The following is a 16,364-nucleotide window of genomic DNA, read 5'->3' on the forward strand; positions in this document are numbered from 1 at the left end:
CATCCGCTCACCTGGATTTTCAGTACTGCTGCAGGTGAAAAGCATGTTTGGTAACTAAGTTTGCAGTAGTGTCAGCTTGGTAGTGGATTCTCCCAATTTGTAACTTTTTCCTTGATGTAAGGAGAATAACCTGAGTCATAAATCTGCTCCTGTATGAAATGGATACTCCTCTTGCTGCATTTCAGTTTCTTCAAGTAAAGGTTCTTGGTGCTATCTCCAAATTCTGTGGTCACTAGAGCCTTTATTTTAAAAATATTCCAACATTATTTGCATATTTTAGCATAAGTGCACATTTACCTGATAAGTTGCTCCCTGCCAGGCCATATGTTGTTTGCAGCATTTTTAATACTTGGTCATGCGGTGTTCTTTTGAGACCTGTACAGGAGTTAGGCACAACTGGATGAAGTGTGATGCTTTTGTGGGACTATGCCAAACTTTTAAATTTGCCAAACATGAACAAAATCTTTATAATACACTTATGGATGAGAGGTGAAAATCCAGTAGTTCTGAATTTTTTAAATTGAAAATATCTTAAGGCAACATTCGTTTGTTTTTTTACTTAGAAAAGATTTGTTGTCTTTATTCTATGCCACAGAAATAAGGTTGTTTAAAAAAAATAAAAAAAACGAGTGTAGTGTTTGGAAGAGGGTTTTTCTAATTTCTTATAAGGACAGGTATTAGTGACCTACTCTGTATGCTTGGGGTTGATATGATCTTCGTAGAGAATGTTGCTTCAGTCTCAAATTAAACTGCTTTAAAAATATTCAGCAATTTAAAGAGAGGTGCAGGGGGGAAATTAATATCCAGGAGTAATATTGAAATTGTATGTTCCAATATGTAGGCAGGCTACACTTTAAAATTACTACTTGCAATTATAGTGTTTTCAGTATAAATGCAATGAAGTTTGATAGAATTAATCCCAATTTGTCGATAATATTTCACAAGTTAATTTATAGACGCTTTTATTTGGAATGTGTATTTTATTTCCTAGATTCTACACTGATGGGTACTTTATAAAAATGTTTATAGGTAGGTAGATTTACAGGATGGGCCCCCCTTTTCTTATACGAGAGGGAAAACATTCCTTTTCTTTGATAATGTTTCATTTTAAGTCTTAAGTGCTCACTTGTTATGATAAGTGTCCCAGAAATGACTTTAAACAGATTTGACAAAGGAAAGTAAGTGTAAATTATTTATATCCTTTCAGTTCTGTCCATAATGACAGAGGTAACCAATTTAGTTAAGTAATCAGATTGTTCCCGTGGGCCTCTTCACTTGATAAAACCCTACCAATTATAAAATTCATGTTAAAGGGACATCATCAACATAAAAATTACATCTGTCTGAAATCACTTGTACCTCTCTCCTAAGTAATACCTAAGATTACTTTATCTGAAAGAGGGTGAGAGAATGTTGTTTTTTTCATTTTGTGTAAATTGAATATTTGAATATGCTTAGTAGCTAGCCAGTTTCACTGTTGTTTATGTGGGTGTTTCAGACAGCAGCAAAATAGTTTTAAAATGGAAAAATATTATGAAACCACAAATAGAGGCAAAGGGAATACTGGGCACAGCTGTAGTCCCTGTAATTATTTTTTAGAAATTGCCGATTTCCAAGTTAACATTATCCCTTTAGGGGCCGGATCCTGTACCATTGAAGTCACTGGGAGATTTGTTCTCCATTTTAATGAGTCCAGGATTGGAACAACATGGAAGTCATGCATACACATTCCTCCAAGGGAGCTAAGGAGTGACTGAGTTCTTGTAATAGTTACAGCTGTTACCTCATCAATGCATGGCCATTTATAAGGCTTTATCAGGTACCTCAATATGTATATTAAAAATCTATACATTAGATAGGCATTAGGCACACACATCAGTGGGAAAATGCCACTTAAAATATCCATATTTACTATTTTTTCAGAAGGAAGAGTTGTAGATCAAGCAAATATAATACATCAGGAGACAGTATGTGACTTAACTTAGGGATCTAATTTCAGGCCTCCAATTCAGCTCCTTGCTTGGAGGAAGACAAGGGATGCTTGTGCTGCAATTTCTTGGGGGATGGTAGGATCATGTAGGACTACAACATCTCTAGGCTTTGTAGCAGCTTGACTACACTGCAGCATAGAGTGGACTACAGGTGTGAATTGCAAAGTACACCAAAATGTTGCCATCTAGCTGCCCTGTGTGGACACTACTGGCACAAACTAAAATGTATCTAGTTCACATGAATGTAGTTCTATTTGAAAGACGACTGTGTTAATGCTAACTAGGTACTTTATAGTTCCTTCCAGCAGCATCCACACAGCACAGTTATATCGCAACACTATGGTGTGCTCTGCCATTCAGACCACTGTCGTCCACGCTGTGGTGCAGTGCAAACATGGCCCAGGAGTAACACTGATTGAGATGGACTATATCTAGTGATTATAACACAGGACACTCAGAGTCAGATTTTAGATGTTTACTCTGGATGACAGACTTGTATCCCAATCCTAGTCTGTGAGGCCTTGGAGGTCAATGGGGATCTGCACAGACTCAGATCTGTCCATGAAGATCCAATTGCCGAATTGGGGAGTTATAATGTAATCTGGGGCAGTGACTTAACTCTGCTTCCCCACCTGAAAAATGGGTATAATAATACTTATCCACTTTTATAGGTCTTCTATGCAGTTTGCTTAATCAAGGTTTGTAAAGCAGTTTGGGATCCTCAGGTGAAATGGACTGTAGAAATGCAAAATATTATCATGATTTGGTTTTTAATAAGTCTTATTTACTGTCTGGAGAGAGCATTGTCCAGTGCCATAGGTCAGACAGACAGGGGCTGTGCTCAAGGCTCTCAGAGTGGAGAAAGTGCAGAGGGAATAAGGTATGTCCTTGGTGCTTCAAGAGAGATTCTGATGGAATACCACCCCCTCTCCTTTATGTAAGAAAATAAAATATAAATTATGGGAATTTGGGGCCATCTCTTTTTATTTATGCGGTGTCCCTTTTTTAGGACAAGCAAATGTTTTGTAGTAGTTTAGCGAAGTGACTTGGATTGAGGAATCCAGAATCCTTTTCTTGGATACTCTATTTGGAACTCAGTTGGGCCCAGTTTTTCAGAGGGGCTGAGAAACTGTAATTCCCAATGAGTTCTGGGTGCCTTGACATTTTGGAAAGTAAGGGCCTCGCAAGATCAGAGATCATTTAAAAAATGTTTGGCCCATTTATAAAATGACTGTAATATCCCCCCTCCTCAAAGATGCATTACAGATAGGGTGACCAGACGTCCCGATTTTTCAGTGTTTGTCCTGCGTCCCAACCGATCCCTGGTCGGGATGCAATGTGTCCCGATATTTCGCTCCGCCAGCAGTTTTTTTTTTTTTTTTTTGCTCCACCGGCAGCAGCACTTCATTAAGGCTTGATTTTCATACCCATGCTCATATTGAGTAACTCTTTATTTTTCCAGTAGTCCTATTGATTTCAAAGTGGTGTTGTCTGTTGGTAGTAGATAACATCCACAAGTTGTGTATGCTAGATTTCTCAGATGTCTTAACATTTGTTTATTTGGTTTTAGGATATTCTAAAATACCACAGCTTCTCATTACAGCTTAACAAAAAATCAGGAAAATTGTCATGTGTAATGAAACTGAATATTATAACCTAATGAATGAAAGTCATATCTGAAGGGGGTGATTTCACAGTCATTTTAATATGCCTGTGGCAATATCACAGCATTTAAAGACTACTGGATATATCTTGCTATCTCTTTTGTGTGTGTGTAAGTTAAGATATGACTAGGTCTAATTTAATATATTGGATATTTAAAAACATATTAGCCATGGTCGCTAAGAAATCATGAGTGCCAGTACTAAGATTGATGTTAGACTCTGCAGCTAATGATTTAGTTAGGCAATGTAATACATCTTAACTTCTTTAAATTTCAGCTGTCTCTTCACTGTCATGTAGCCAAACATTTCCTTCTCTGCTTTCTTAACAGTGGAGTGAATGTTATACAAGATTTCACTTAAAGATGATCTGCAAAAGGGGGAGGGGAGGAAGGGCTTTGTGCCTTTTTTGTTGTTGCTTGCTTATGTAGACAGATGGCGATGGATGTTTTCATTGGTATACTTTTTTCTGCCTGTTTATTACAGTATATATACAGTTCTAACTGTTTTTTTCCCTAGAAGATGTTTTGGACTACTGGAGAACTGGTAGGACTATGACAGAATGATATGCAATGAAATCTGTATTCGCTAACATGTTAGCTGTCTCACTGTAAACAAACAAACAAACAAACAAAACCCTACTCTTTTTTTTTTTTTTTTTTTTTTTGGCAGTAAAGGCATAGCCTTAATCAACTGAAATGGGAAGCAGTCTTTGCTCAGACTGTTTAAAGCTCTTTAGGTTTTGTTTGTTTTTTTGTTAATATCTATTTAGCTCAATAAACTACTGGGTTAAAAAAATGTCTTCAGGAGTCAACATGTCATCCCTTCAGTTAAGAACTGTTCACGTTCATAATCAATATCTGAAACATTCAATAAATCCCTCAGCAAAACATGTTGTTTTTGATATTTCTAATGGTATTTCAGTGACCTGCCAGTGAAGTATGCCTAAATCAGGGAAATGGACTGGCATAAGTAAGTACGTCAATGCAGTGATATTGATAGGATTTCCCTACTATAAATAGGGCTTAGGGCAAAAAACAAACAAGAAAAAAATGTTTGAAAAGTCTTTTCAGGCTGTCTTTAAATCTCAGATAGAGACGAAAAAGGAGACGCACATTTTTTCTGTTCATTCACACATGTAAAATAAAACTTTATGGGCCAAATTTTCTCTCATTTGGCCATTAGAGATTATGGGAAACAATACATTATATAACTCAACCAAGGTGGCTTTAGCAAAATCAAGAGAGATTTCCCTATCTGACATACATGCAGTGAGAATATTTTTAACTTCATGTACAGTCAGTGCAGCTAATGGTCTCATTTTGCTAATAGAACTCTTAAAATGTTAGTAATTGAAAGTACAGATTAAAAACTCTTCCTCTACCTTCTTTTTACCATCATTCGATCTCTCCTTCCCCTCTTCTGTTTCCTCTTTCCTTCTTTTCTTTCATTTGCTGTCAGGAAAGTCTGCCTTTCATGGGACAGTTCTGTACAGAGTGGCACAAGCAAAGATTGACAGCTACAGACGCTATAACAGTGAGTGTATTTAAAATTCAAGAGGCAATTTTAAAGATGAAGTCTTACTCCTCAATATATGTTTGATTCATCTACACTTGTAAAGTGTATCACCATTACTCACTTATGGCTGCACTACCTGTAGATGTGTCTGTGAGCTAACTTTTATTTGCTGCTGACAAATGCCATGATTGTAGTGTAATGAGAAAGTGTTCTCATTCTCTCTGTGCATGTATATGTGTATATATCTATACAATGTATGTGAGCACGCAACAAGCTGTCAGTTGTGTTGGTTTTAGGCCATAGATGTGGAGTGGGATGCAAAGCCTTTGGTCTGATGATTTCAGCCATGTGAGAGGTGTAGGTTTCTGGAGTGTAACCATACTCTCTGAAGTGTGATGTTGCTTTTACTTATAAGAAACTTGCATACAACGATTGTTGAACATATAAAATATATTTTTCTTTAAAGAAAAAAGTGTAAAGGAATTTTAAAGAGAAAATCCTGCGTTCTTTAAAAATGAAATAAATTACATTTGATTGTGCATCCGTCTTCCTGTCCATGATAGCAATTACTGGCAGCATTATGGCTTTATATACTGTACCATTAAGGAAGAAGGTAAAAGATCTGTTAGTCTAGGCCGGTTTCTAAGCACCAGCCTGCTCACTTAATGTTCAGGCTTTTTGCTCCTCTATCCTGGAAGCACGGTGTGCATGTTTCATTCCACATGCTTTCCTAATATTCCTCCTTTCTTTTTCTCCTCCCACTGCAACTCTAGCTGTCAGAATAAGGCAGAAAATACGAAGATGAAAGTCAGACACAGATGGGCAGAGAAGAGAGGAGGAAAGGAAGACAGAAATCCCCGGCTTCTCACAAACTGCTCTCTCATGCAGAACTCTAGCAGTCAGAGATCAAGTATCACCACGACAACCCCTTGGGCTTGTCCACTGTCACTCTCTGACTCTAGAGAAACAAGTGGTCAGTACTTGGGCCCTACGCAGAGGTCTCATGTTTAGCTTGGCATGTGCTTCCCTCCAATGCAGCTGTCTGCACAGGACAATGCTCCCTGGTCTTCATCTTTCCCCACCCTTACTCTGCCCGTCCACATAGCTGTGGGTTGCTGCTCTCCCGCCTCCCAGAGACTTTGGACCAGGTACTTCCTTTGTCAGTGGACACTCCCTCTTACGCTCCGAGTCTGCTGGAGCAGTAGTCCCCTGCTCTGCTGCCTCTCATCCACCACAGTTGGTTTTTTAGTGACTGGAGCTTTTACCATTCCCCCTTCTTCCTGGATCAGTGCAGCTGCTGGTGCTCAGCTCCCAAAAGAGGGTGCTGTCTCCTCAGCAGTGGCTTCATGGGCTGTCCGTTTGCAGGCATTCATTTCTTTTTGTGGCTCCTCTTTCCCATTCATGTTTCAAAAATGCTCTCAACCCAGCTGGTGCAATCCACTTGGTCTGTGGTTCCTCTGCCTTCTTCCTTGGTGGCCCCTTCTCTGGTATTTAGTTGTGAGGTCTTCTGTATTCTTTCAGATTCTTCCCATGCAACTTCCTATCTCTGTGATGCTGCTTTTGACAATGTTAGACTTACAGGCAGATCCATGGCCTCTGTGGCTATCCATTTGTGGATTTGAAGCTAGAAAGCTGAAAAGAGGTTCCTACAGATAAGCCTCTTTAGGCAGGTTGAGACAAGGCAAGAATCTGGTCTCCCAAGTGCTTTCAGAGATGCCCTCTTGTGATTCGGTGCCCAAAGGGGGTATTTCATCATTCTCCCGCCTATTTCTCTAAGCAGCTCATCTTGCAGACAAGACTCCTCCTCTATACTGACTTTTACTTTCTCTCTTCCAGAGTGGCCGTACTGAGGTTGTGCTAAATCTGCCTCCTCTCATATCCTACCCAATGGCTTTTGGTTTTAGACAAAGTGTTCTTTTGATTCTTCAGATGCTCATTCCTCCATTTTCAAACCCTTTGGACATCTCCACAAAGATATTTTCATTTAAGAAAGCCTATTTAATTGTAGTCACGATAGCCCACGGAATGAAGGATTTGAGTTTTATTATTATTTCTCTCCTGTTCCTGAAATCTTACTTGAAAATAGGACAGTTCTTTGACTTCTCCATGAATTAATTTCAAAAGTAAATTCACACGGATATGTTAAGGAACTCACTATTCTTCCTAAAACGTGTCTTGATTGCCACTTTCACAGCAGAGGAAACTTTATTCCCAGGCCTTCAGGCAAGCTCAGAATTTTTTACCTCTCCATTGTATTCAAGATTTTATGAAAATCAAGAGTTGCTCATTTTGTTTTTAAAGTCATAATAAAAGGGGGACATGAATATAGTGGATTAAAAATTGTTTTCTGTTAGCCTATGACCAGGCTAAATTACCATGTCCTAAAATTGTTAAATGCCATTCAGTTAGGGTGCAGCAGCACTTTTTGAGCCCCAAGGACTGAGACACTGCCACTGAAATTTGTAAGATCATCTCCTTGCATTTATGTTCAGCATTATCTTTGGATCTCTCCTCATCTGCTGACATCACTTTTTGGCCCTGAGGTATGACCAGCTCCACTATACAGTAAGCCCAACTCTAGCATGCTGGGGAAATTGCTGCTGCTGGGTAGGATGGTTGAAGAGGGATATACGACAAAGGAAAATTACTCACCAGTAATTTTGTATATCGCCGTTCTCTCTTCTCCCATCCTACGTTCCTCCTGTGCCTCCTCAGAGAATACTGCTTGGAATTGTTTTATTTTTACCATCTTAATTTCTCCCTCTCTCTCTTTTCCTTTCTTTTCCTCTGGAAGTGCTGTAACTGAAGGAAGTGGACAGATTGGCACGTATTTAATGCCTTGATGGACAGATACTTTGCCTTGATAGGTGGAGCAATAATGCTGTCAGTAATAGCTGCTGTTTAGTGTGATAGAAGAAGACAGCATTGCTACAAACAGAATTACCAGTGAGTAATTTTTCTTCTGTGCTTTCTACTCTTCCACCAGTTTACACATTTTTAAAAGGAAAAAAAAAATATTTTCTAGTCCTTGAGTAACTATTGCTGGTCAGAGTTCAAAGAAAGCAATACATGATTCATTACCTATTTGTAATATGAATACTATTGAAATATCTCATCATATGAACAAAGTTAATGCACACAGTTTTTAAAAAAATCATGAATTTTAGCAAATTTAAGGAGAGGTTTAACCTTTTCCATTTCTCTCCAATGTCTCTTAACTTGCTTACAGTATTTACTTACTAAAGAGAAAATATAACTAATACACAGATGCTACAATGTAAAGTAACATTTGAGGAAACAACAGTGCTAAAATTTCGTAAGGCACAATTTTCCTGAATAAGAATTAGCATACTGAGAAATATTGTCTCGAAAACAAATGTGCAGATGGAGAAAGGGAAAAAAACAGTGGTGGAGAGGGAGAAATGCATAAAAAATCCTTCCAAAGATTCAAGAACCCACCCGCAGAAAATGTTTTATCAGGCTCATAATAGACCATTTTTTATGGCTGTCAGGAAGAAATACTGTATGATTGTGGTTGTTACAAGTCCCTTCATGTAGTGTAAGCAATGTGTTCCTGCAGCCACTCAGAACAAGGGGGATGAATATATCAAAAATCAAGAAGGCAGCAGGCAGAAGCACAGTAAAACCAGTCTAAAATGAAATTGTGAGAATACTCTGTGACCGTTTATAGGGAATGGAAAAAAGCCACCAGCTTCAATATTGACGGCTCAAAATTCATGCTAAAGAGAATTCAGAGTTGTGCTCACACTGCACGTCTAATGCATGCTGCTCTGTGGTGCAGGAAACCACTCCCCTTTACCCTGCATGATTTCTTGCTAAGGCATAAAGAATTCGGGGCTGCTTGTCACATAGCAAGAATCATTGTGCTAAGGAAAATGAACATGCTGAAAGGAAATGACAATGTTTGGATTACAAAATTACATCTCCTGAAGGAATATATCTGATGATAATAAATAAATGAATGAGTAATGCTGAGGATAGACTACATTTTCAATTTGTATGTTCTGTATACTGCAGCAGAAGCTTTTTTAATTACTATTTTGCTCTGGTTATAAAGCATGTGTTTGTTTTTCAAAATGTGTATTTATAATCATAACTGTGTTCTGAACCAATATTTTAAATCAAAGTTTCACATAAACTGCTTTTCCTTTTTTTTAATACTACTGAGAGGCAGCATGAACCTAGCATCAGAGAAACACAGGATATTCACAGAAAACAAGGCCAAAGATGAGTGCTGGTGCACACACACAAAAAAAAACAAACAAAAAAATCATGGTGGGGTGTGTGTGTGTGTGTGTGTGTGTGTGTGTGTGCACGCGCGCTGTGTGCCTGCTCTCTCCTGCTTGCCAGTTGGAAGGAAGGAAGGACCCTTCCTGCTTCACTTCTTGACAAGATAATCATCTGGCTGTCACAATGGAACCACCCATCCCATGAAAATTCACCAGCCAAGAGTTCCACAATCCCATGCTGCCAATCTCTGCTAGAGGGGAAGAATATACTTCTCCCCTCTCTTCCTATCTTCCTTAAAAGTCAATGAGGGTGAGAAACAAGCTCCATTTACACAGTTTTCCCCTTTATCCCATTAAACACAGCTGACAGCATTTCTCTCTGGATGCCAGACCAAATTAGGAAAATCTCTTAGCTGTCTCAGGTGTTTGCCTCTGAACAGCTGATCTTTATACCACTCGGTCTGGTAAAGCTTAGAGGGCATCGGGGAGGCAGGGCGGAAACATTCTGCCACAGTTACGTTTGGGGATTTTGCCAATACCATGAAATAAAGAGTAGCAGTACAGAACAAAGAATAAAAATGAAATTGCTAAACAATACATTAAAAGAGAATTTTCTTTGAAGCTTGAAAATGCGTTTTCTTTTTGGCCTTTTCACTTATTTACATTTAGAAACAATTATTTTTCCTGTGTTTTGAATAGAGTTAAAACAAAAATAAACAGCTGTGATAAAATTTACATTTTGAGCTTACACAACCCATTATCAAGTCTGAATATATCTTTGTGTTCCAGAATCCTGGACTGATGCCAGCACAACTCTGGGAATATTGTTTGTTAGTGAATTAAATCTGGTGGTCCTTCTAATCCCCATTTGTGCTAATCTTAAATCCACTATAGTTTGGCACAATTTGGAGAGTTTGCTCTAGGGAGACTTCAGACAAATAGCAAGAGTGTTATAGGTCAAGTCTTGAAATGCCTTGACACAGCTGTGGTTTTCTGAGAAAGAATTAGATCTGAGCTGCCTCTAGAGATAGTGTTGTTAAATTCTTACCTGTATGAGTACTAAATTGTCTTAACACATTAGGGCTGTGAACATGTTTATACCATTTTATGTATGTCTGCAGTCCCCTACCTTCTCATAGATAGTAGACAAAGGTCTAGCTTCCTAGAGTCAGGTTTGGGAAATTTAACTTCTTGCTGCTGCTCCTCTCCCAGTTTCAACAGGTGAATGTTAATAGTGTGCAGAACCAGAGCTATTAGTGGCTGTCAGAGGGGGAACGCCCTGCCTCCTGGCACTCGCTTCAGTTTTTTAGCCACCCCTCCTTGCAGCAGAGCTTTTCTGAGAAAAATGCCAAACTTTATTTCAGATTTTTAGACTAACCATTCAGTTCCATGATGTGTTTGTTTAATTCCCAACTGTGTCCCAAAGGCTGCATTTGATTTTGGGGGAGATTGTCCCCTTAGTTCTGCTTCCCCTTCTAAGGCGTTGGCAGCAGCTGGTGCACCTATGGGCTTCAAGGATAGAGCCAGGCAAAGAAAAGTCCGAAGCAAAAGGAAAGGCCTGTGTCTTCTGCTCCTTCCTTATTGAAAATAAAGTAGCTATTTTCCCTGGTGGTCAGGGACTCAGTGTTTCTAACTGGGGGAGATTTTTACCTGTGGCCACATAGTAATCAGAAAATTCGACTGACAATCCTGACTCCGGACACACGTTATAGAAGGGAGTACAAATCATATGGCAACTTGAAGCAGTCCATGAAGTACAACAGGAAAGAATACTTTTTTGTCAGGCATCTAGAACAAGCGTAGGGTCTGTAGTTGCCCTCCATTGCCCCAGAGCTATCTGAAGGTCTCCCAATCAGCTCTTTCCGGAGATAGACCCCTGAGTAGTGCTAGGTTCTCTCAGTTTTGAAGCAACAGTACCTGTAGCTTTGATCAAATACGGTCACTGGCAGCGTCCATGGGAGTACCCTAGGAAGCTCTTAATAGAGGTTTGTCTTCAAAACATTCCCATTTAACCATCCTTAGACAATTCTTACGATTTGCAGATGAATGGCAGCCTTTTATTTTTTCCCAATTTCAGTCATTACCATTTGATGTTATATGTGCTCCCAGAGTGTCTCTCCGGCGTTATGGTAGAAATAATATTGGCTTTAGGGAAGAAGGAAATTCACTTATCTCTTCCCAGACAATTTTTCTGATCTGGATTCTGTACAGAGAAAAGTTGAGTGACACAGTTCCTGGAGTATCTTGTTTTTGGGACAAACACATTGTGCCTGGAAAGTCAATAACAGACCTGGGATGAGGAGGAATGCTATCAGATACAGGGGTCTCATCTCAGAAAAATGTTACAGAAGATGAAGATTGCCCCTAATGGAAAACAAGTGGTGTCACAGAAACAAAAATCCAATTTTTATCGGAGCCTATGGGAATTCTGATCTCATACACAGGCATGTTCAATGAGTTCATATGATACCTATATCCAGTAATTCCGGGTACTGTCACTGCATCTTACCCTATCTTATCCATTTGCAAAGATCTAGCTCCAATTGTATGTTATCTGCTCTCATAGCTAGTGAATTTAGAGAATCAGATTAATTTATTTTTTAGGGGACCTTCCTAATTCAGTTCAGGGAATGGGCACCAGAAAAAGAGGGTACAGCATCCACCAGCTGGAACACTATAATTAATTGAGGTCTGAGCGCGTGGCTTCTTCCATGAATAACAGACCTGTTCTAGTGATGACAGTCAGTGTGTCCAATACGGTTTTCATAATGACTAGCAAGAACACATTCAGCCCTACCTCGGAGAGAAATTTGCTTGTTCTTGGCAGAACAAAGTCTCCTGTCTCTAGGTGCACTCCCCACCAAAGGGGAGATGAACACCAAGATTTACATGGCAGAACTTGGATTATCAGAGTGCCTCTGTCACAGGGTGGCTGGCCCCTTTCAATGAAGCAGGTCCAGCTCCCCTGTGCTAGAACAGGTGTCCCGGTTGGTCAATTAAGGGGGGGGCAGCAGCATCTGGGGCTATGAAGAGCCAGGCTGTCAGTAAGGAAAGAGGAGCAACAGGAAGGTCCCTGGTTTCTACAGTGCCAAGAGGGAAGGCAATGGGAATCAACAGGGGTGGCGGGGAGAAGGGAGGATGGCTTCCAGGGAGAAAGCTGGGAGGCAGTGCTCTGTGAAAAGAGCAAAGAAGAATCCTGCAGTAGGCCCTGAAGCAGGAAAGATTGAGGTGCTATAATCCAGGGTGCACCAATGAACTGTTTTTGTTTTGCCTGTGTTTGGAACATAAAACTGTGCCTGGAAAGAGACTCTGGGTATGGCAGTGAGTCCTTCAAGGTCTGGGGACAAACCAGCACCTTACCAGCTTCTAAACCCAATAATCTCTCTCACATCATCAGTCAGTTTGGTCAGCTGGTGATCAACTGCTTTGCACCTGGAAACAGTAAATAAAGTGCCTCTCTGTGTCTGGACACATGGGAGGAGGTGGTGAGTGATGTCACGCAAAGTCCTTGCTATGCTTTCTTGCCTTTTCCACAGCTTCCCAGGACAATAGAGAAGATAAGAACAGTAGTGATACTGTTTATGCGTTTCTGGCTGAAGAGAGTTTGGCTCTCCAGGTTGATTAACCTAGCAGTGGATTTTTGGAGGTGTCCTTCTCACAAAGGATCCGACCAGACAGCTGCAAAATGAATAGTTGGAGGAAGTGATTTTTGCTCCCATGGACCTCAAGCGAGAGAAGTCAGCAAATAAAACTTACTCTGCGAGATGGTGCAAAGCTTAACTATCATGTTAAATCAGTGAAACATAACTTCAAGTTCCTCCAGGAGGACCTTAATATGGGAATATGAGTGTCCCACATACAGGTCAGGTCTCTGTAGTATAATGTTAGCAGTATGTTCAAAAAAAGGAAACTTTATATATATCCCAATATTTAATGTTTCCTTAAGGCATCAACCTTATTCCAACCTCACAAGGTCATAGAGCATAACCTTGTAACCTCATCCTGCTCCTTACCTCACTACCCAAATGGAACCTCTGCAGAAACTGTCACCATATTTCCTATCCATTAGAGCAGGCCTCCCAATGGCTACTATCGCCAATCAGATGAGGGTTTTTTAATTTGAAATTTGGGGCTTTCTATGAGACCCAATATTGTATTTAAATTTCAGCCCAGTAGTCCTCACAATTGTCATAGCATTCATTCCTTAAGTAAACTCAAAAAAATAGCCCTGCTTTAGTTGTGTCACCATCCAGTCCTTAGGAGAACTGGCAATCGCAGGGCAGAATAGTCATATCTCCTGTAATAAGATGTGTTAGTCTGCCATTCATTCACCATATTGGTCATCCAGTGTCAGCTAATGCCATTCCCTTTGTTTTGGAAGAAGTCTTCTCCATGCCTTGGTATCCAGGGGAAGATGGAGGAGATATATAATCTACTTGGTTTTGGATATCTATATTTAAGAGATGATCCTGCTTCCTATCCTGGAGGCACCGTACTATGAAAACCCATTTTAATTAGCACTAAGAAAAATGGGGAAATGTATCCATGCTTACCTGAAAATTTCCTTTCTTTAATAAGGTCCACATATCCAGCTGCCCTGAAGACAAATGATCATTCAGAATAGAGATGGAAATCGACATCCAAGGATTTGGGTTTATTGTCATTAGGTAGAATTTGATCTGCAGTAGAATACTTTGTTGTGTTTTTCCTCAAAGTGTATTTAACATGATCTGTAATTTAGGAAAGTAGATTTGAGTTATCCTGGTTGTGGAAGTTTCCTCAACTGGAGAGAACTTCAAGAGGCAGGGCATTCAAGTCTATTCTCTATTGGGTTTTATACCACGCTCGTCACCCTAGTATCTGAGTGTCTTCCAGTAGTGCAATTAGCAGTGTGACTACACAGCTGTCACATGTTTGGTCTCTTATTCTCTCCCCAAAGCGTGTGCGGTGGAGTGTCTAGGTTTGGTAAGGTATTTTTTTTTTTAATATCAGTGTATCTTTTGCTATGTGTTTATGTCAGAGAAGGCAAGGTGAAAGAAATGTGCCTTGCATTTGGAGTGGAAAGCAGTGGTGTTTGTGATGGTCCTTAATTCCTGGGAGAGATCACTCCACAGTCTCAGAACATCCCTGGAGAACATTCTGTCTCCCACACAGATGAGCTTTACTCTTATTGTTGAGAGTTCTGTTGTGCCAGAGGAATGTAGTTGTCAAGCACTCTTCACCCCAGAGCTTTATAGATGATCTTTTAGATACCTTGAGCCCAGGCCAGGGAGTGACTTGAAGATAAAAACTGTGACCTTGAACTTGATTAGAAATTCAAAGGGGAGAGAGTGGAGGACAGGTTTAATATGTTCATGGTAGCCTGTGTTGCAGAGGAGATGCGCTGCAGCATTCTGCACCAGTGGATTTTCCTAAGTGCTGAAGGCTTCATGCCCAAGTATATCACATTGCTGTAGTCCATCTGACAGGTGACAAAGACCAGGTGTTCATCCACCAGGATGGGATGGAGTTTCCTAGCCAAGCAGAGATGGAAAGCATTACATGCAGATGCTACTATGTGAGAGCTCAGTGTTAGCGAGGAATCCAAGAGTACTCCTAAGCTACGGACTGAATTGACCAACTGTGGGTGTGTATCTTCTACCAACGGAAACTGCACTGAGGCTCGAAGCTCTTCAGAATACTCTCCTCTGCGCACCAGCATCATCGCTGTCTTGCTCAGGTTCAGCTTTAGACGGCTCTTCTTTATCCAAGAGCTGCTTTCATCCAAGTACTGGGCTGTCTTGATGGTAGTGGTGTGGTTGTGTGTGAGGAAGGATAGATAGTGCGGTGTGTCATCTGCCTATGCTGACACTTCCCTACTGACCGTTTTGGTTCTGCCCTTGAACTACATGCAGACTGAAATTAAAATACTCATTGTAATAGAACTGTGGACCTTATTACTTGAATAAAGGAAATTTTCAAGTAAGCCTGGATTTTCCTGTTCATTGAGACTGGTAAAGCAAATTGGAATGTCAATTTTGATTTATTATATTCCTAGAGGAGGGTGTGCATGTGTGCTTTTCTTACAAGGCTGTCTAATCTACAGAGAGATGTAATTCTTCAGCAGGGATAATATTATGCCACATATTTGATTGCAAATTTGTTTAAACAGCTTTTAGCTTTATATTTTCCCTTTAGGTAATGTATCTTTAGATACTAATTGCAAAATTGGCTTGACATGAGTCATACAGATTTAAAGTACAGTATATCTGGTCTGACTCCGGAATTTTAAGTGCCATAAGTATGATAGCTGAACTAGAACTGAAATTAATTCTAATTTCTTAGACTCTCTTTTGAGTGATCTGTGTCTAGGGAAGAAGGATATTTTGATGTATAGCAGTGGCCTTCAGGGATAATGTTTTGATATTGGAAGTGTGTGTGTGTGTGTGTGTGTGTGTGTGTGTGTGTGTGTGTTTTGTGGTTTGAGAGAAGTTCTAAGAGGTATGGGAAAATGATGACATAAAAAAAAACTTAGAATGAATACTTGGCACAAAGATAGGACACCCACTTTACCTATGATTTGGGGGTGGGGGAAGCTGCTATTTGCTTTGACCACCGTTTTCTGTTTTTAAAATATTGTCAAGCTCCATATCTAACGTTTCTTTCCCCCCTTCTGCCTTTTCTGGCAGGTTTAAGAGATGCTACGGGCTCTGAGAGTGATGGTGGTGACTCAAGCAGCACAAAATCAGAAGGAGCCAATGGAGCAGCAGCAATCCAACCCAAAAAGGTCAAGGGGATTGGTTTTGGAGATATCTTCAAAGACAAACCAATAAAGCTACGACCAAGGTCAATAGAAGTAGAAAATGACTTTCCACCAGTAGAAAAGGTACATATTGTAACTTAATTCTGTCATGGTTGTCATCCCCAAAGTACTCAACTTTATGATAAGGTAGAACTGACAGCTT

At 40.0% G+C, this 16,364-nt stretch overlaps 1 protein-coding gene across 1 annotated transcript in view; it reads left to right on the forward strand.

The window, feature by feature from the left end:
• The window catches only part of SH3KBP1 (SH3 domain containing kinase binding protein 1), a gene marked incomplete in the record, with an annotated part of 339,832 nt that overhangs the window by 193,659 nt on the left and 129,809 nt on the right, over positions 1–16,364 (forward strand). The window contains 2 exon segments of the mRNA XM_034755713.1: positions 5,114–5,188; positions 16,089–16,285. Coding sequence (XP_034611604.1) covers positions 5,114–5,188; positions 16,089–16,285 — 272 coding nt within the window.

Source organism: Trachemys scripta, chromosome 1 (genome assembly GCF_013100865.1).
Source record: "Trachemys scripta elegans isolate TJP31775 chromosome 1, CAS_Tse_1.0, whole genome shotgun sequence".
Lineage (NCBI taxonomy): Eukaryota > Metazoa > Chordata > Testudines > Emydidae > Trachemys > Trachemys scripta.